This window comes from Gobio gobio (assembly GCF_949357685.1).
Source record: "Gobio gobio genome assembly, chromosome: 4".
Lineage (NCBI taxonomy): Eukaryota > Metazoa > Chordata > Actinopteri > Cypriniformes > Gobionidae > Gobio > Gobio gobio.
In genome coordinates, this window is record NC_137100.1 from 56,660,286 (window position 1) to 56,681,472 (window position 21,187).

Genomic DNA, 21,187 nt, shown 5'->3' on the forward strand with positions numbered 1-21,187 from the left:
GTAAAATCACCAAAAATGCTTCATTTTTAATCTATGGTTTGTCCTCATTTGGTTAGCTGGATAGACAAATATGTGTATGTGTATGTGTATGTGTGGACTTGCCTGATCCAGTCGGCTCTGATTGCAGGGAAATGAGAAGGTGAAACCAAGAGGCAGGGATGCCCCCTTCATACCCATATACTCCAAGAAGTCAGCTATACAGTGCACTATGTGATCAAACAACTGCAGAGAACCATTCGCACAAAAACACATACATACATAGATGAAGACAAAGGATCATTCATGCACAAAGTCCATTATCTATGACATGTCATAACCTTCATTCATGTCATGCCGATATGGAATTGTAAATCAAGTGAGCACAAGAGAACAGGTTACGCTGCAACAAGTGTCTGGAAGTGCAATTCCATCCTACAATACACCACTATGTATGCAGCTGGAAGCTGGATAGTACTACTCGAGTGCTGCCAGTGACCACTTCCAAATAAATTGCAAATAGGCGAGTGCTTTTTAGGTTCAAACACAGGAATATTTTTATTAGGTGCATAGTACCTCTAGTGTGCTTGACTTGCAATCCAAGACACACAATATCATCATGTATTATGGTCACTTTCATTTCAATGCAGGAGCTCAGTTGAGAAAATAAAAAATAAAACCAACTTGCATTATTTTTTATCCACTGCAATGTCATCCTTTTGCAATTGAAAGGAATCCACCATGTACCTGATTCACATCTTGAATGGGTTTTAATAAAGTGGACTATGATTAGTGGGCGTACCTCCTCGCCGGTGCCCTGTGTAATGTCTGGCGGGATGGTGTAGATCTTATTATGCATCTCCACACTCCGTCGTTTCCCACTTCGAATGCGCACCAAGAGCACCCTGAAGTTTGTGCCGCCCAGATCCAGTGCCAAGAAGTCACCACGCTCTGTAGAGCATGCACAATAGATTCAGAGACTGTAATGACTCACACACGCACACATGATAGCACACACACCATCTTGTTCAGACGTGCACCCACTCACCAATCTACTTTTCAACTAGGCTCTGAGGTTTTGGAATGGTCAAATTACGGAGGTGGTACAGAGTAAATATAGACGGGAAATTGATTTGTGTCTCATTCCAGTGAGGGTATTACATACAGTCCAGTTTATATATTTTTTTTATTTGTCCTATATTGGTCAATGCAGTTTTGTCTTATATTCGGATTAGTCACAATTCTCCTATGTCACTCCATCTTACACCGTAGCTACGACGCAGAAGTAAAAATCACCCTCTATCAGGACACTGACAAGGAGTTTCAAAGGTCTGAGACCACAATGAATATGTTATAATTTAAAATGAATAAGGAATAATTATGATTTCTAGGTAATAAATAAGTACACTACTGTTCAAAAGTTTGTCTCAAAGTCTCTTATGCTCACCAAGGCTGCATTTATTTGATCAAAAATACAGCAAAAACGATACAATTCTAAAATATTATAACGTATTACTGTTTTCTGTTATATTAAATGCTTTTTAAAGCTGAGTTTTCAGCATCATTACTCAAGTCTTCAGTGTAACGGTATCCTTTATAAATAATTCTAATATGCTGATTTAGTGCTCAAGAAACATTTATTAACATCAAGAGTTATCAACTGCTGCTTAATATTTTCTGTGGCAACCGTGATACATTTATTCTGGATTATTTAATGAATAGAAGTTTTAAAAGAACATTAACATATGAAATATACTGTATTTTTTTTGTAATCAAAAATGTCTTTCCTCCAATTTCAATCAATTGAATGCATCCTTGCTGAATAAAAGTATTCATTTCTCACTTTAATTTCTTACATTTACTTGCTTTCATCGAGGTCGCTCGGAAACATTCTTAAATAATGCTGAAGAACAGGATCATCAGGTTTTACACACACTTGTGGAGACTATGCAAAAGGCTGACGTACCTAATACATTCTCAAATTCATAGTTTTCACTCAAATTATAATGCTAATATAACAATATACAATCAGAAAAATGCAACAAAGATGTATTTTTGAAGTATTCCTAGTCTTTTAAATCCTATAGTGAGTGGTGAAGGAAGCTGAAAGTGTTTCTGCTTCACTAATGTTAGTAATCATTTTGTTGATGCAAACAAGCAGCAATGTGATACAGATACTATCAATGGGAGTGAAGTGAGATACCGTGAGATACTGCAGTCTAGTGTAGGGAAGACAGGGGAGCGGTTCATGTTACCATGAGCACTTTCTGTTCTGTATGATTTGTCTCTGCCTACATATACTGTACACGGTCAGAGATAAAATTTTATGAAATTATGCATGGAAAGCATTCTCAGAAATTGTGGTTTTTAAGCAAGCTTGAATCGTGCACTGATAAATGATGCATTACACATGGCTGCAATTTATATTCAATCACTTTCCCCTTCAAATTCTCTGATTCAGTGGCAAGACGGAATGACACTCCCAATTGTGATCATATTTTCAATATTTTCGGTTACAGTTATTTTTTTCACAAGCATACATTTTTGCAGCTGTTTTCATAGAACGGTTCGTAGTGGCAACATCTATCAAGGGGTTTCAAGGAGGACCGAAAAAAACATCAAATCCACCAGAGCTTGTATGTAGTCGCATAAATGTCCAGATTAGAAATAAAATAATAAGTAAATTGCAAAACAAATAAATAAAATGCAAAACAAATAAATCAATAAGTAAAATACAACACAAGTCAATGAGTACGTAAATGGCTAAACAAATCAACAAATCAAATCAATAATACACAGGAATGAGAGTATAGTTCCTAGCCATATCAGTATAGAAAATAGCAACTTTTCATTTTCCGTCGGCCTTAGTACACGATGTAACTATACACATCAAAACATGTAAATAGGAAAATGTTGGTGTTATTTTGTCACTTATTGAGCAGTCGGCTAGCTGGAGCCATTTACCTCCACTCTTTGTGCTAAGTTAGGCTACCAGTGGGTGCGTCAGACAGAGTTATGGCACGCACGGAGATGAGAATGGTATGTATGGACTTATCTAACTCTGGGGGATACGGTGAATAAGCTAAAGTCCCAAAAAGTTGGCATGTTCCTTTAAGGGATGTAGAATATGGTCATGGAGAATATGTCATTAAAGGGATAGTTCACCCCAAAATGAAAATTAGCCCATGATTTTACTCACCCTCAAGTCATCCTAGGTGTATATGACATTATTCTTTCTGATGAACACAATCGCAGTTACATTAAAAAATGGCAGTGAATGGCTGTTTCTGTTTTAAAGTCGATAAAACTGCATCTATCCATCATAAAAGTGCTCCACACGGCTCCGATGGGCTATTAAAGGCCTTCTGAAGCAAAGCCATGCGTTTGTGTAAGAAAAATATCCATATTTACAACTTTACAAACTGTAATCTCTAACTTCCGAGTTCGAATATTACAATTAAACAATACTTAAATCGAAGTGTCATCCTCAATAAACCCGTCTCCAGCATGTTGCCTCCGATCATTCCGAATATTGCACTTTAATAATTATTTAATCAACATCATCCTCAATAAACCCGTCTCCAGCATATTGCCTCCGGTCCCTCGAATATTCAGATCTATTATGACCTCTGACCTGTAAAGCTGCCAGAATAATAATAATAATAATAAAATAATAATAATACGCTGTTTGTTAATTGGCCAGAGGAAAACTGGCACCCCGACTGAGCCTGGTTTCTCCCAAGGTTTATTTTTCTCCATTAGGTCACCTAATGGGGTTTTGGTTTCCTTGCCACTGTTGCCTCTGGCTTGGCGTGCTCAGTTGGGGACACTACATTTTTCAACTAAACATCGAAATAAATCTAATTAATAAACTAAATTAACCATATAAACTAAATCACTGATCTAATTATTGATCTAAAGCCCACACTGTCACTGTATGATAATTGAAATGAACTGATGACATCAGCGTTTTCTCCAGAATGGCTATACAGCTGAATAAAATTATGCTGCATTATTTTCCTGTTTAACACTGTAAAGCTGCTTTGAAACAATCTACATTGTTAAAAGCGCTAAATAAATAAAGTTGACTTGACTTGACTTCCGCTAACTGTCGTACATGCGTTCACCAAAGACTAGCGTTCCAGCATATGACGTAGGATGCAGGTGTAGCATAAGTTCCGGTGACAAACGCGGAAGCACAGAGGATAGAGCAAAACAAAACTTGGTTTTGGTTCTTTGGTTGAACTAGCATATTCTCCCCGGAGCGTCCTACGCCATACGCTGGATCGCCAGTCTCTCGTGAACGCTCCTACACCAGTTAGCGGAAGTTAGAGATTACAGTTAGTAAAGTTTTAAATATGGATATTTTTCTTACACAAATGCATTCAGAAGCCCCCGGAGCACGGATATCTTTTATGATGGATAAATGCACTTTTATGGACTTCAAAACAGAAACAGCCTTTCACTGCCATTATAAAGCTTGGAAGAGCCAGGACATTTTTTAATATAACTCGGATTGTATTCGTCTGAAAGCAGAATGTCATATACACCTAGGATGGCTTGAGGGTGAGAAAATCATGCTATTCAATCAAGCTATTTTTCATTTTTGGGTGAACTATATGTGCTTTATAAGTACTAACAAACAGCCAATATTCTAGTAATATGCATGCTAATAAGCAACTATGAGAATTAAACGAAATCGTAGAATGCATGATTAAAACAAGCAAAAAAAAAAAAAAAAGAAAATCAATAAAATGCAAAACAAAAAAATCGAATAAATTCAAAACAAAATGCAAAAGGTAACACTTTACAATAAGGTAGTATTAGTTAAAGGATTAGTTCACTTTTAAATAAACTTTTGCTGATAATTTACTAACCCCCATGTCATCCAAGATGTCCATGTCTTTCTTTCTGCAGTCGAAAAGAAATTAAGGTTTTGGATGAAAACAGTCCAGGGTTTTTCTCCATATAATGGACTACATAAATAAACTTAAATTGGCTACAAACGGTTCAAGGTCCAAATGACAGTTTCAGTGCAGCTTCAAAGGGCTTTAAACGATACCAGACGATGAATAAGGGTCTTATCGAGCGAAACGATCAGTTTCTGCAAGAAACCAAGCAGTATTTATGCTATTATTTTACCTCATAACTAGTGGTGCAACGGATCACAAAACTCATGGTTCGGATCGCACTACGGATCATGAGTCACGGATCGGATCATTTTTCGGATCAGAATAAAATTGGAAGGAGACTTTTTATTTGCTTTCCATTTATTACATGAAAACTTTTGGTGTTAACATAACCTATATACATGCAAACTGCAAAACAGACAATTAGACTATGTTAAAATAACAAACATTTTAAGTTAAAACTTACGCTTTTCTTTCGTTTTTTTCGCTTTTCTTATCTTTTTACAAGAAATCCTGCAGGTCATAAAGAACTTTGTTTTTCCACCTCCAAGAAAGGACAGGTGCTCTCCATTATTTCTCCTTGTTTACTTAAAGGCCGTTTTCCTTGCTTTACTCGAGGCAAAAAGCCATATGTTGACTTTAAAACCGAGTAGACATTACATTATATGAATCTGTGGTGGAATTACTAGATTTTCGCATCGATACATGTTTGTTTTAATGCGGATGCGCTGTCACTTTAATTCAGCGCCAGCACATCAAACAATAGACTCTATGTGGAAACGATCAGCACAGCTCTATAGTTACGCGCTCCTGGAACGACGGACCGAAGCCGCGTGCAGTGTGTAGCTGTATCCGTTAACAAGGGTACGGAATACGCACCGCATACGCACTGCAAACGGAGTTTGTGAAACGGGCGTCACAGGTGCCATTCTCGATGTATGCGCCACTTTCATGCGGCTTTCTCGTGCCACAGTGCCCACATACTGATACAGTTTTGTCCACCACCCTTCCGTCATCCTTATATTTTACGGGGAAGCCAAATGCTCCCATACATGCGATTTGAATGATGCGGGAGGCTTTTCAAGTTCTTCTACTTCTCCGCTAGCCACTGCTGACTGATTAACATGCCCTGTTCACGTGAACACATGTGTTTCTCTGAAACTCCGCATCGAGTTTAAAGGAACGAGATCACTTAAAAAGCAATATCGGCAAAAAAACTGTCTTTTAGTCTGCGATCGCTAAACAATTCCGATTAATCCACAAGTTTAAAAAAAATGCACAATAAATCTGCGGGTCACGTGCGTGCCGAACCGTGGGTCGTGATCCGTACGAATCACGGATCAACTGCGATCAGTTACACCCCTACTCATAACAGACGAACGCGATCGTCTCGAGCTCTGCCATAACTTACGGCAAGTAAGATCAAATTAGATCGTGGTCATAGATGTATACGTAGATGCCTCATTAGCGACTGCATGGATCAGTAGAATGAGGCATCTACTATCGATATATCTATGACCACGATGTAATTTGACCTTACTTGCCGTAAGTTATGGCGGAGCTCAGAGACGATCGTGTTCGTCTGTTAAGAGGTAAAATAATAGCATAAATACTGCTCGGTTTCTCGCAGAAACTGATCGTTTCGCTAGATAAGACCCTTATTCATTGTCTGGTATCGTTTAAAGCCCTTTGAAGCTGCACTGAAACTGTCATTTGGACCTTGAACCGTTTGTAGCCCATTGAAGTCCATTATATGGAGAAAAACCCTGGACTGTTTTCATCCAAAACCTTAATTTATTTTCGACTGCAGAAAGAAAGACATGGACATCTTGGATGACATGGGGGTGAGTAAATTATCAGCAAAAGTTTATTTAAAAGTGAACTAATCCTTTAACATTAGTTAATGCATTAGTTAACATGAACTAACCATGAACAACACCTTAGTTAATCTTTGTTAACGTTAGTTCATAAAAATACATGGTTTGTTCATGTTAGTTCCCCCGTGCATTAACTAATGTTAGCAAGATTTTAATAATGCATTTGTAAATGTTGAAATTAACATTAACAAAGATCAATAAATGCTTTATAAGTGCACTTTATTAGTTCATGTTAACTAATGTAGTTAACTAATGAACCTTATTGTAAAGTGTTACCATGCTAAACATATATATATATATATATATATATATGTCAAGTGTAAAACAAATAAATCAGTAAGTAAAACGCTAAACAAATCAATTAATAAAATGCAAAACAAAATCAATCAATAAGTAAAATGCAAAATAAATAAAAAGGAAAATGCAATATATAAATAAATAATATATAAATAATGTACCAAAACCAATGCTATTTTTGTGTGAATAACGTCAAATTATTAGGCGACATGCAGAATCTTAGGCGACATGCAGTACATCCCGGCCGTTCTTCACACTTCAGTATTCTTGGAATGTAGTGTACTGTACTAGTCATATGGAGCACAATTCAGGTGATTTCATTGTGCTTTATGTTCATTTTGGAGCTCGGCAAATGCTTTCACAAAAAAAATATGGTTTTGGTACACAAGGGTGAATAAAAGATGATAGAATTTTCACTTTTGGGTAAACTAAAAGAAGTCAAAATTCTGTGTTTCTCACTCTAACCTGTTCCATCCGGAGTTGAGCGCACAAAGGTGGGCAGCATTTTAACAGTGGCATCGGGGTGTGTTTTTTTAGCCAGGCCTCGGTTCATCTCCCCCTCCATCCTTTTCTTCACCTCCAGGAGCTGATCCCGATTGAGGCGCAGGGTGTCCAGGATACGCTGACGTTCTGCATGCTGCTTTGCCAACCGATATGCTACGGCTGTAACCATGGCGGCCCCCTTGCCGCTGCCATCCTCAGAGCGCAAGAAACGGACGTCGCAGTCAGGCACCAATGATCTAACCATTTTATTCAGTCGGCGGGCAAACCTACCAGAAAAGCCACAGAGCAAAAGAGTGAGTGTGTGTTTGTGAGAGAAAAGGGTTTCAAAGCAAAGAAAGAAGAAGAAAGTAAAAGGAATAAAATGTGAGGGGAAAATGTGAAAGATGCACAAGATGGGGCACAGGAAAAAATAACATTAGTTCATAATAAAATAGCAGGTTGCATGGTAGAGAATACATTTAAACGTCTGAGAATGACTACTTTGAGTGGTAATGCAATGTTTGCAATTGTAGTTTGGTGATTCTTCAGCTATACAAAATTATATATGAACTCAAAAATGGAATAATGTGTGATGGGGTGGATTTTTGACCCCTTTTTGTTTAAATATTTTTGAATTTTAAGATAAAAGTTGGATAAGCCCAATTTCAAACGCACTGATCTTAAAACTGAATCAAATAAATAAAATGAATTAATTAATCAAAAATTTTTAGATTAAAAGGTGCACTATGTAACTTTTCCGTTCGCTAGAGGTCGCTTATTCAAAACAAAGGTGTAGTTTGATGACGCCAAGTTTGAGCGCTGAATCTTGGGACAAAAACGAGATAGGACTCTGACAGAAATCATTTTCATGGATGTGATTATTAACATTACTGTAGTATGAAGGAGAGTAGGACCAAGTGTTGTGGAGCCGAGCAAGGCCGCAGGAGCGATTGTTAATAAGAAGAGGGCAACACGCCCCTCTCAAGCAGCGGGACTTTAATTATGGCACAGTCGCCGGCGCCATTTCCGCTTTTCCGGTCATGAGTATGAGGTAACGCAGCACTGATTATCATATTAGATACATCTGAGTGTGTTGAAAATTGTTATGATGTTATTCTGTGTGTTCGCTCGGCGGCTGCTATGACCTTTGTTGCACACTGCAAGCGTTAAGTTAAGCGTTAAGCGTTTCTGCAAAATAAAACCAGAAACCGCGGGTAACGCAGATATGACGCAATCGACAGGCGACTTCCTTACACGTCCCGGTTCCTTGGTTAAAATAGCAATTTCTCACGATTTACAAATAGTTGGAAACATTTGGGATATTGTAAGTACTCAACTGAACAAAAAATATAACACTGGCCTAATGGTTTTTGGATATTTTACTGAAAAAATATTACATAGTGCACCTTTAAATTAAATTTAATTAATAAATTAAAAATAAAATATATGTTAAAAAGTCAGATCAATTATAAAATAAAGCTGTTTTATTTAAGTTCAGCATCCCCCGGCCATTACATGACAGATACAAATTGAACATTTAACAACATAATATCATAAATGCAATATAATCAAAAAACAAACATTTTATCAAATTCAAATTCAACAAGATTAAAGTACATGTACAAAATGTAATTTTTTTCTGGATCCATAAATAAGTTCTTAAAAGTTTGTCTTTATAAAAAGTGCCGTCTCATAACATTAAAAATTGGTACTACAGTATTGACAATGATAAATTATAAAATAAAGAAATTCTGGCAAAACATAACATTTTGACACAAAAAAGATTAAAGCTACTATCAGTCATTTAAGACTATAATTGAGTCAGCCTAGGGGACAGAAAAGTTAGGAACATGATTTGAATTATTGAAACACAATCCTAATGCCATGCAGCTGCTGTATATGTAACAATGCATACATCCAGGTAAAATGCACCATTTCTTACTGTCAAGTATTTACTCAGTAACCACTTTAACTAGAAGCAAGGCTGGAATGAAGATAGATTGCTAAAGGAATATTTAAATAGGCATTGTCAGATTAAGTGATGATATATGGCTCATAAATGAACTGCAAAAGAGAAAAAGGTTCATTTTGATGTATAAGAAAACCATTTCAATTGCAAAATGTAATACAATATATTGCCAAAAGTTTTGAGACGCCTGCCTTTACATGCATATAAACTTTATTGACATCCCATTCTTAATCCATAGAGTTTAATACTGAGTTGGCCCACCCTTTGCAGCTATAACAGCTTCAACTCCCTTGGCTAGGCTTTCCACAAGGTTTAGGAGTGTGTTTATGGGAATTTTTGACCATTCTTCTAGAAGCGCGTTTGTATGGTCAGGCACTGATGTTGGACGAGAAGGCCTGGCTCGCAGTCTCCGTCTAATTCATCCCAAAAGTGTTCTATCAGATTGAGGTCAGGACTCTGCAGGCCAGTTTAGTTCCTCCACACCAAACTCACTCATCCATGTCTTTATGGACCTTGCTTTGTGCACTGGTGTGCAGTCACTTTGGAGCAGGAAGGGGCCATCTCCAAACTGTTCCCACAAAGTTGGGAGCTTGAAATTGTCCAAAATGTTCCTTTCACTGGAACTAAGGGGCCAAGCCCAACCTCTATAAAAAAAAATAAAAAAACACTTAATCCACCAAACTTTACACTTGGCACAAAGCAGTCAAGTACCGTTCTGGCAACTGCCAAACCCAGACTCTTCCATCGGATTGCCAGACAGAGAAGCGTGAATCGTCACTCCAGTAACACGTCTCCACTGCTCTAGAGTCCAGTGGCGTCATGCTTTACACCACTGCATCTGACGCTTTGCATTGCACTTGGTGATGTAAGGCTGGGATGCCGCTCCTCGGCCATGGAAACCCATTCCATGAAGCTCTCTACACACTGTTCTTGAGCTAATCTGAAGGACACACGAAGTTTGGAGGTCTGTAGCTATTGACTCTGCAGAAAGTTGTCAACTTCTGCGCACTGTGCGCCTCAGCATGCGCTGACCCCGCTCTGTGATTTTACGTGGCCCACCACTTCGAGTTGCTGTTGTTCCCAATTGCTTCCACTTTGTTATAATACCACTAACAGTTGACTGTGGAATTTTTAGTAGAGAGGAAATTACACAAATGGACTTATTGCACAGGTGGCAACCTATCACAAAACCACGCTTGAATTCACTGAGCTCCTGAGAGCGACCCATTCTTTCACAAATGTTTGTTGAAGCGTCTGCATGTCTAGGTGCTTGATTTTATACACCTATGGCCATGAAAGTGATTGTAACACCTGAATTCAATGATTTGGAGGGGTGTCCCAATACTTTTGGCAATATAGTGTATGAACAAAGCTGTACACGCCGCAGCATAAAGTGACAAAACTAGATTGCTTCCATTGTTTTCACTCCAAGTACATTTGACTGGCATGTGGCACACTTGTGCACACTGCACAGCCAATCAACACAACGCTTCTTGAGAAAGAAGTAGTCATCTCTGAAAGTGCCATCCACACCCTCAGGAAATGTTTGAACGTGATCCCTTTCTATGAATACATGTGTTGGCACCCCGGGTGATAAACGCCAAGTTGGGCATGCCAGATTAAAATAACACAACTAATTAACGTTGATGCACGCAGATTGCTTTAATTCTGCAGCACATAAACATCAGCAATAACCTAATTGCTGCTGTTGGGAGTCTCACAGCAAAAATGATTCATTAAAAAAAAAGATTCTATATTTTGGGGATTTTTGGCATCTTTTCACCCAATGATAAATTATTTTCATTCAGATGCAGCTTCTGAAAATAAAAATCATGGACATTGTAGCCTTAATGTTTATGTGTAATGAATTTATGTTTAATTAAATAAAACAAGCTTTAGTGTAGAAAGAGTTAAAAAGCCTTTAATTTATCATGGCATTATTCATTTAAAAAAAGGTGACAAGTACACCTACGTGTTCCGGATGAAGGCTTGAAGCCGTGTGTAAGGGCTTCATCACACCCTGACCCGTGGATTCGGTATTCGGCCGAACCCCAAAAATCTAGATTCCGTGCATCCAATCAGCTGTTAAATGTGTTATCCATTACATACCTTTTCTAAATCTAAGTTATCTGACATTATCAAAATGAATTTGTTCTGACACAGTTCTTGTCATATTTTATTACCCATTTTCTAAACCCTAGAGAATAAACTGTGATAATGTGAGAAAATGTTGAAGGTGTCTGAATAAATTTTGGTTATATTTTTGTATAAATAAAATGTTTTAATCAAACGTTAAGTTCCTTTAATATAAAATAAACAATAACTGAAAATGAAAGTTATATTAATAAATGAAATTCCAAGAAAGCAATAAAAAAAATCATAAATCACTTTTTCCTGGAAAATGTCTATCCGTATCGATGCACAGCACCCACTAACAGATCGCTAGCTACATTTTTCAGTCATACGCTTCATTTACATAGTCGTTGAGGAATCAGAGGAAACCGGTGCATGCAGCTGCGTCTCAGCGGGTGGTTGTTAAAAGCCTCCAGAATTCCAACTCCCTGCTGCGTTTATGGCCTTGCCAAACTCTCTGACAACATCCATGATGAATCACAGAGTTAGTGAAATGGGCTCTTTTGTAGTGACCAATGAGTTTATGATTGAACTGATGAACCGTCGTCCTGCTCTGCTCTTCTCTGATCGAAAATTTTACACACAGCAATTATTCATGGCCAATTTGTAAACAAACATTTTTCTAGCATTGTCCAATGCTTAAACGAGTAATAAGATATTAATGCGGAGACAGAACGATTATGTTTTCATCTTTATGTAAATCGTCTTTGAAGATAAGTCTAGATTAGTCTATTGCGGTCAGTCTATTTTCTTGTCAATCCATTACAGGGAAGAGAAACAACAAAGGTTGTTTAGTCCGTCATCTTCAATCAGGGAGTATGACAGCTCAATTCAGTTCAAATTTTGTTCTCATCCGATCAGTGTCAGTGCAGTTAAATCATTACTAAATATGAATTTTCTTTTAAACCCCAACTGAGCAAGTCAAAGGCGACAGTGGCACAAAACCAAAACTCCATCGGGTCACAGTAGTGGAGAAAAAAAAAAAAAACGCTTAGTCAGGGGCAGCCAGATTTCAAGAAGCACAGTTGGTAAGTGTGACAAACCCTCCCAAAAGAGAGTTGTTTTTGTCTTGCACAAGTGCAGTGCCACTCTTTCTCCTTCACTGTCAAACACACTGCAAAAACTAATTTTAATCACAGCATTTGTGAGCAATTAGAATTTTGTGCCTCAAGAGCTTTACTGAAACCTGGCATTTACCACCTACAAGGGGTCCAACCTTACAGTAATGAGCTTTTGAGTATTTTGTTGATTTTAATCATCTGAAAAACCGAGAAGAAACAGAAAAAGGTGAAAATCTACATTTACAATACATTTGCCATGATATTCTTTTAAGCACAATGGAGTGTAAATACCATGGTGTATGAATATGGCAATCATTTGGTACCACAACAAGCAGTCAAGCACACACCATTACTGGACAATGGACTCACTGTGGGTGGTTTTTGTAGACCGATCCATCCACGCCGATAGAGGTACGCAATTTCTCTGCGGCTTTGTTGTCTCGGATCTGCCGTAGCACAGCCGCCAGCGTGGCAGCACAGAGATGGGCCGCACGTGTAGACACAATCTGACACACCCGCTGAGTGGCCACACAGTCTTCGGGAGACGGGTCCAGTCCGAGTCCTCTCAACACCTGCTCTGCACTCACCAGGCCTTCATTATCCCTGCAGAAGAGAAAATGTTGCTTCTGATTAATTTGGAGGTTTGAATGAATGTTAACTTGAATATTCTAAGCAAACCAAAAGCCTGCAGCATGTCAATGGCTCGAATCAAAACTACTGCGGGATAGTTCTGCACTTAAGTGCAAAAGAGCAATGCAAATAGCAAAAAGCCTCTTATTGCTGGCAGCTATCAATCTAATTACAATGCAATCAAAATATAAATTAAAATAATTCAAAAAGAGAAAATGCAGCTTAATTTAATTATCAATTTTAATATTTTTAAAGAATTAAAATGGTTTTAAAGAAATTTTTCTTGAGCCCCAAATCAGCATATTAGAATGATTTCCGAAGGATCATGAGACACTGAAGACTGGAGTAATGATGCCCAACAGGAATAAATTAATTATATTTTAAATACATTTATACAATACAATATTATTGATTTTACTGTATTCCTGCTCAAGTAAAAGCAGCCTTGGTGAGCATTAGAGGCTTATTTTAAAAACTGAAACTTGAGATCAAATTATACGGGCTTTGATCTAACTTGTGAAGTTTCTGTCCTTGTGTTGGTGTCATTAAAGGTGCACCGTGTATATTTTAGCAGCATCTAGCAGTGAGGTTGCGAATTGCAACCACCCACCGCTCAACCCTCCCTTTCAAAGCACATAGAGAAGCTACAGTGGCCGACACAGGACAAAGATTTCGTTGTCTGAGACAGCAGAGAGTAGCTAGAGCAGTTTGTCTGTTTAGGGCTACTATAGAAAAATGGCGGCGCAAAATGGTGACTTCACTTTAAGGGGACTACTGAGTGACGAATCAAATGCTAAGATATCGTATAATTCAACTTTTCAAACAAATTGGTATGCTGTTCTTATTTGTAAGGACATATTTTCACTTGTAGTCTGAGACTATTGGACCCCACAGTAGATATTCACAGACACATATGCCTTACCCTAACCCCATCAATCCACATTGTCACTGAAAGCTTTAAGCTACAACCTGTCTGATATTTGCCACCATGGCGAGTGATAAAAATGCGTTCCAGTGATGGATGTTTAAAAATCATTTCATCCAGAAATCTGTATTTAACCTCAGAACGATCTCAAAGTAAAGAGAGGTGCTAAAGTCTGATTTTGTGGTGGCTGTGCTTTAAAATTAAATTAGTATATTCTTACTTCAAGTGATTTTGAAAGTCTGACAGTAATCAGTGTTGAGTACAACTGTAAGGCTGCGTGTCCACCAAAGTGTTTTTTCACGCGGCTGGCTGGCGTTTTCAATTGTTTTCAATGGGAGTGCCGCGTTTTTAGAACGCCACGAGTATTTCACGCTCAAGCGCTGAGCATTTTTTACTGGTGGCCGAGAGTTGAAGAATGTTCAACTTTGAGTAAAACACAGCGCTCATCACTGTCACTTTTCACCCAGCCATCCAATCACAGTGGAGGAGGGGCGGGACAAATACAACACCGACCAACAGCCACCTTCTGCTTGTACAACGTCAACAGATGAAAACAAGCAGTATAATAACGGAACAAAATAATTTAAAACAAGAGCCAGAGCAAATACTTTACATTGTATCAGCATTTCATATAGATTCAATACAGAAACAAACTATCTGTGAAATGAGATACTAGTAACTTCCGCGGATATTCCGTATCATAGCAAGCAAAGAGTTTCAACTGAAAAAAAAAACGCTGCGCTACCAAAATGCTCTCAAGCGCCCACAGAGAGACGTTTTCAGCAGAGCGCCTAGCATTTTCAGCTGGATAAAAACGCTTTGGTGGACATGCGGCCTAAGGTTAACTCTGCCTGGTTTAAATGTTTTAAATGATTAACAGTTGAGAACATTCGTTAGAAATCGAGAAAAGTAATCAAAAAGTAATCAGTTACATTACTTGAATAAAGTAATTGAAATAGTTACACTACTCATTACATTTTAAATAGAGTTACTTGTTAACTGTAACCTACCAAAGGCACATATGTCTCCTGATAGTCTCCTGAAGTTTTTTTTGAAAGATATGATATTTAGCAACACATCCAGAACGTGCATCCAAGTTGGCATTATTACTTCAAGCTCTAATTTAATTTAATTATATTTTCATTATATACAAGGAGCAATTATATTTTTCAATTAGCACATTGCTTTTCCACCAACCTCAAACTCCAAAAAGTCTGATATCTGAACCGGTTAATAATGTTAAACCCACAGTAAAGTTTAACACTCATTTGTGCTCAGTCTATGACCTGATGGTGGCTCTGGCAATAAATTTTGAGAAGCAAATTACTTCTGTGGAAGGTGTTCTCCCGACTGCTGGGTTTGCTGGAGAGAAGACTAAATATGGGCATATAGTTAACTGATGAAGGGAAACAGGGTCTATTTCAGGGTCCAGGTTGCAACATAAGAGGGCTTTATTTGCCACTCTCAAGCATAGGGGAATTTACTGTAGTAACTTAGTATTACGGTGTTCTGAAGAACTGACACCAATCAGGGCTCAACGCTGCCAATGATGTGAGAGACTGATACGGTCATACAGAAAACAATTCCTTCAACTTATTGCTTATAAAAGTGGCTTTACAAGCAATTGAATCATAGGTTGTACTTAGTTTGTACTTTTGTTGTAGTTCATCTGAGGTTGTATTTACCTAATTTAAGATCTGCTAACCACCACTTGATTTTTATTATGTTCTGATACACAAAACCATATAATTCAATAGGGTGTTCTTTCTTTTTCACATGACTGTATATATATAAAATAGTGTTTGCATTTTATATAGCTATATATTTCTATCTTTATATATTGCTCCTTCCTGCTGTCTGCATGTTACGCTTCTCTAGCAACCACTGTGCAATTTAAAAGAGCGCCTTTGTGAAGACAAACCCAGGATTTAGCTTTTTTAACTATTACACTTTACAATAAGTTTGCATTTCATTAACTACACAATTAAACATGAAAGAATGATGAACAATACTACAGAATTTGTTGATATTAGTTAGCTAATTTCAACAATTAGTAATACCTTTTGTTTTTTTTTTGCAAAAGTACTATTTGTTAAGAGCCCCTATTATGGGTTTAGTTCTAAGTGAATGAAAACATCCAGTAAAGTTTAAAATCTGAAAGTGCACCGTTTATAAAGTTATTGTCTCTCAAAAGTAAGAGTCGACTTGAGTCAATTAAACATATTACATAAATAATATATATAATATTAGCATATTTCCCATCCACTTATGGGACCAGGGAAACCTTGAACTCCCTCAAACACTGCAGCTGATTCATGTGGATACTGGATAGCATCATGTCGAGAAGATGCTGTGCCCTACATTGTGTTTATTGTGTTTCATATTGTACAAGTATCTGGCTAACCAGCTAACGCACGTTATTACTGTCTTACTGAAATACTACTGTAAATCAGCTGTGGGCTGCAGTATTATCTAAAACTGTGTCTATTAATGCAGATTGTCTGTCATTCTTACTACTCTGAGTAAAGATAAACAATAGCGCAAGATTTGTTTTGCAAACTTCAATGTTAACTTATATCCGTCATTCACGTTAGTACTTGGCTAACGTATGTGCTGTTATTGCACCGCAATACATTAGAAACACACACACACAGGTTTGTTGATGGATGCATTCTTTGTAATGCTGATGGTGAGGAATTACAGTTGAAACATTTCATAATGTACCTCAAACTGAGTAGCATCACTGAGAAACGTCCTGCTCAATGTTTCATCATCGATTCAGACACGCGCTGGGTTTGAAGTAAAATCTACGTCATTGTTACTGTCTTTACAGTGTGTACAATCACTGAGCTTTAAGAAGCCTCCGGACAGAGATGGAGTTCAGTTATGGTAATGGCCGTTTAGCTTCCGAAATATGTACACCGTACTAATGTACGCTGTTGACCAATCACAACAGACTGGTCCATCTGACCAATCAGAGCAGAGTAGGCTCGCGAAAAGGAGGGATTTAGAGAGACTGATTCATCCATCGAGTCGTTTGAGAATCATTGAACATTGTGGTGATGTGCAATGTATATTATGAGAAAATTAAACGTTTTTTTTTTTTTACCTTTGATGCATGTAAACCTGTTGTTGGAGACCTCCAAAACTAAAATAGGAAACTTTAAAATAGCATCATTGGGGCACTTCAACATTAGTTAATGTGCTGTGAACTAACATGAACAATGAATAATTGTATTTTTATTAACTAACATTAAAAAAAATATAAAAATATAATACTAAAAAATATATTGCTCATTGTTAGCTAATGCATTAACTAATGTTAACAAATAAGACCTTGTAAAGCGTTCTTTTTAACTACATCAGATTAAGCTTAGTTCTGCAGCCATTTTAGTTGAGCTAGAAACACACAGGCACAAAAAGGTACTGACTTTTTATTTTCGATGGCAGAGACAAAGGAGGTCTGGAAGTGGTCGGTTGTGAGCAGATCTGGAGTGGTGTGTCCCTGGAACAGCAGACCGTCTTTGGCCATCTTCACCAGGATGAGTCTGACCAGCTCCCCCATGTACATCCCACTAATCATTTTCTCAAACCTGCATGAAAACAAAACACGCAGCATGTAGAGTCAGACTGATGAGCATGATGGACACACGTGTCATGATGCAGTGTGGCGCTTTGTGGCGATGGTCGCCTAGAGGTTATCGATGGGGCAGCCCGTGAACCCAATCATTATTATTCACTTGAGCTAGACACTTAACCCTTAGGATGCTCCAGGGGGACCGTCCCTGCAATCAAGGATGAAGGAAATATTTGTGAAAAAATAAAAGAAGGAGAGCGTACATTTACAGGGTACATTTTAGTGTATTGTTTTTAAAACTAGAGACATGACCTTGAAAGTAATTCATGTAGATAAGACAGGGGTCACTTACAGCAATAATTGAATGTGATGAAAATATGAAATAAATATTAAGTATTTAAAATATTTTTAAAGTAACATTAAAAAGTCAGCATGAAATTATTTTTTATGGAATAGTGCAATATTTATTATACATTTATTTATCTGTCCACAGCATTATTTAAAAATGTGTGGGCCAATGCAACGACATCTCTTCTGTTATGATGTGTTTATTGGCGTGAGGGCAGGACAACTTGTCACTCACAAGAGATCAACCAATAGCAAACCACGACCATCCAATCGATTCCAGAGGGACAAAATCAAGTCCCGCCTTAAATTTTTTTCTTGTTTGAGAAGCCGTTTTAACAAAGGGAAGAAAAGGCTATAGAAACTTCGGTTTGATGCCGACAAACTTTTTTTATGCAACTGGTTGAGGATGATTCCTGATCAATATAGAAAAGGATTTGACTCATTTCAAATAATTATGTCTGAACATGTTCCACTAACATTTGATGAGCAAACTGTGACAAAATAATGAATTGTTTAATCATTTTAAACCTAACAAAAACATATTTTTGTGAAATATTTTATTTGAAAAATGCACTTTAACTTGATTTGATATCTTGTTACCTATGTGTCTTAAGCGTCCAGTGAAACAGTTTTCAACATTTATAAAAATAAGAAATGTTTCCAAATCAGCATATTACAATGATCATGTGACACTGATGACTGCTGAAAATTCAGTTCTGCTAGGAATAAATTACATTTGAAAATGTATTAAAACACTAAAGAGTTACAATATTTCATAACATTGATGTTTTACCTATGACAAATAAAAGCAGCCTTGGTGAAGAAGAGACTTCTTTCAAAAACTTTTTTTTTTTTTAAACCTGTAGTGTCTATGACGTTTATACTACAAGAGGGTAGGCACATCTGTAGTAGTCTGTCAGTTATGAAGGAAAATGAGAGAGAAAAAACTGCAATTATGTTTTGCTATAAATAAACTGGGAAAAAGTACAGTAAGTAAATGATGACTCCATCTTGTAGTTCACTGTACAGCACAAATGAAAACCACTTTGGTCTTTTTCCTTGTTGTTAGAGTTCTTTATCCATGGGAACAGTACTCCCATGTTAGCAGTACTCAATCTGGTCATAGTCTAAACATTGATCATGTCTGAGGGAACAATAACAGTGACTTGCAACTGTAAACAAACGGAACATTCCCATTGATTGTTTGTTAACAGAACCTGGGATCTCTGCTGTAAAGCAGCTCTAAAAAGACAGCAGTGCATATGCACATCTAATAAGGCAATCAATTGCCATACTTCACCACTGAGGGCATTTAGAGAGCTCAGCCACAAGCACTCGTAGTATAATGGCATTTGATTACAGTTCTGCATTTTCGGAGCTTTCAAAGTGCCCATTCTTTACAGTGAAATGAAAGCGCCTGTGGAGTCACAGCGACTAGGGACAGGAACAGTAGCATTAAAACTCCCAAAACCTGTGACTTCTGTTCTGAAAAGCAGGCTAATTTACAGTGAATAATGACGAATTAGTTCCAAGAGCCGTCTGTCTGCAGTAGCAATTGTTTACAAACAGAGTCTAATGTAGAAACATGGCGGCGCAAAATGGTGACTTCACTGTAAGGGGACCTGCGTTGTATGTAGAAAGGAATGGCTCATTCTAAGGTAATAAAAACACAACAGTCCATTATGTGAAGTCTTTATACACCACTGAAAACAGTTATGTATATTATATTGCATTCCTGTCAATAGATATATTATATAATATTACACACTGCACCTTTAAACGTGGCTGGGGCATCTATTATTTTACTCACAATGTTGTCCGCCTTCCCATTAAAAAACTATTTTTCTTAGGCTAGTTAATTTATGCTCATGTTTCCCTCATTGAATAATGTTTAAATGTAGTGCCTTTAAACGTGTATACGTCTATGAAAGATTTTACAACTGTATTATGCACAAAGAAAACCACAATGCTGAAAAAACTTTTTTCATTAACTTTTGGATTTGAAATAAAAGTAATGAAATGAATACACGTTGTGTGGTATACAGCCGTGGATCAGTTGCTCCCTGTAAACACGTCATATGTGAAGGCACAATAAGCCTGTGCTGCTTCTGCACATTATACATAATACAATGCGTGCTGCAAACCTGGAAACAAGAGTCTATTAAATGACTTATTTTCTAGCTGTTACAGCAGGAACATATGGTCTACTTAACAAAATTTACACTTGGCTTCTCAGAACAAACATGTACACAAGAATGCGCACTCCACCTGTGACTTGGTGTAGCCATGGTGACAACCTTGTTACCCGTTTCCATAATTGCCTAGTTGTACAACTGGCTGACAGAGCTGCCCTCTAGGGAAAAGGGCTTCAATGGCTTTTTGTGTCAACAAAAGAACTGTCGGGAGGGGCACTAACTGTCAGGTGCAGGACTGTCACTCACAGCTGTTTGCCGGGGTTGAGGGAGCCAGCATCAATCTCTCGGTCAAATTCAGTGCGGAGGTCATCCAGGGTGCCATCGTCGCCGAACGCACCCCACTCCAGGTTCACACACATGCGACCCTCGTCACCGTCCACCAGCTCCAAGTGCCGCATCTCCTCCATGTAGCACGCGTTGGTGCCTGTCCCTGTGAAACACACACAACTTGTTTACATTGAAGATTCCTGGAAATGTTGCATGCGTTTCATGTTGCATGCAAAGTGTGCTGCATTTTAAAGGAGCACCCAGTCATTTCTCCTTCATTAAAATGTTTTACACAAATAATAATAAAAAATAATGTGTCAACTAAAACTACCATGAAATGAAGACTCCAGTCATATTAGTAGCCTAAAATGCAGTTTTTGTCTTATTTTTAATAAGCAAATAAACTAACTGAAATTTCTAACAGGCTTTTAGGCAGTTTTCAAGTTCTATGGTTAACATTACTTGAAGCGAACTGAACCATGCGGACAGAATGGGTTTTCAAGACACAGGGTCCCCACCATTTTTGACCAATGAATTTC

General features: G+C 37.7%; 1 protein-coding gene across 1 annotated transcript in view; it reads right to left on the bottom strand.

Moving 5' to 3' along the window:
• Positions 1 to 21,187, bottom strand: part of hk2 (hexokinase 2) — a 73,103-nt gene that overhangs the window by 16,813 nt on the left and 35,103 nt on the right. The window contains exons 7-12 of the mRNA XM_079815597.1: positions 20,628 to 20,811; positions 17,693 to 17,854; positions 13,076 to 13,309; positions 7,526 to 7,830; positions 779 to 927; positions 103 to 222 (exon numbers count right to left, since the gene is read on the bottom strand). Coding sequence (XP_079671723.1) covers positions 103 to 222; positions 779 to 927; positions 7,526 to 7,830; positions 13,076 to 13,309; positions 17,693 to 17,854; positions 20,628 to 20,811 — 1,154 coding nt within the window. The remainder of the gene's footprint in view (positions 1 to 102; positions 223 to 778; positions 928 to 7,525; positions 7,831 to 13,075; positions 13,310 to 17,692; positions 17,855 to 20,627; positions 20,812 to 21,187) is intronic.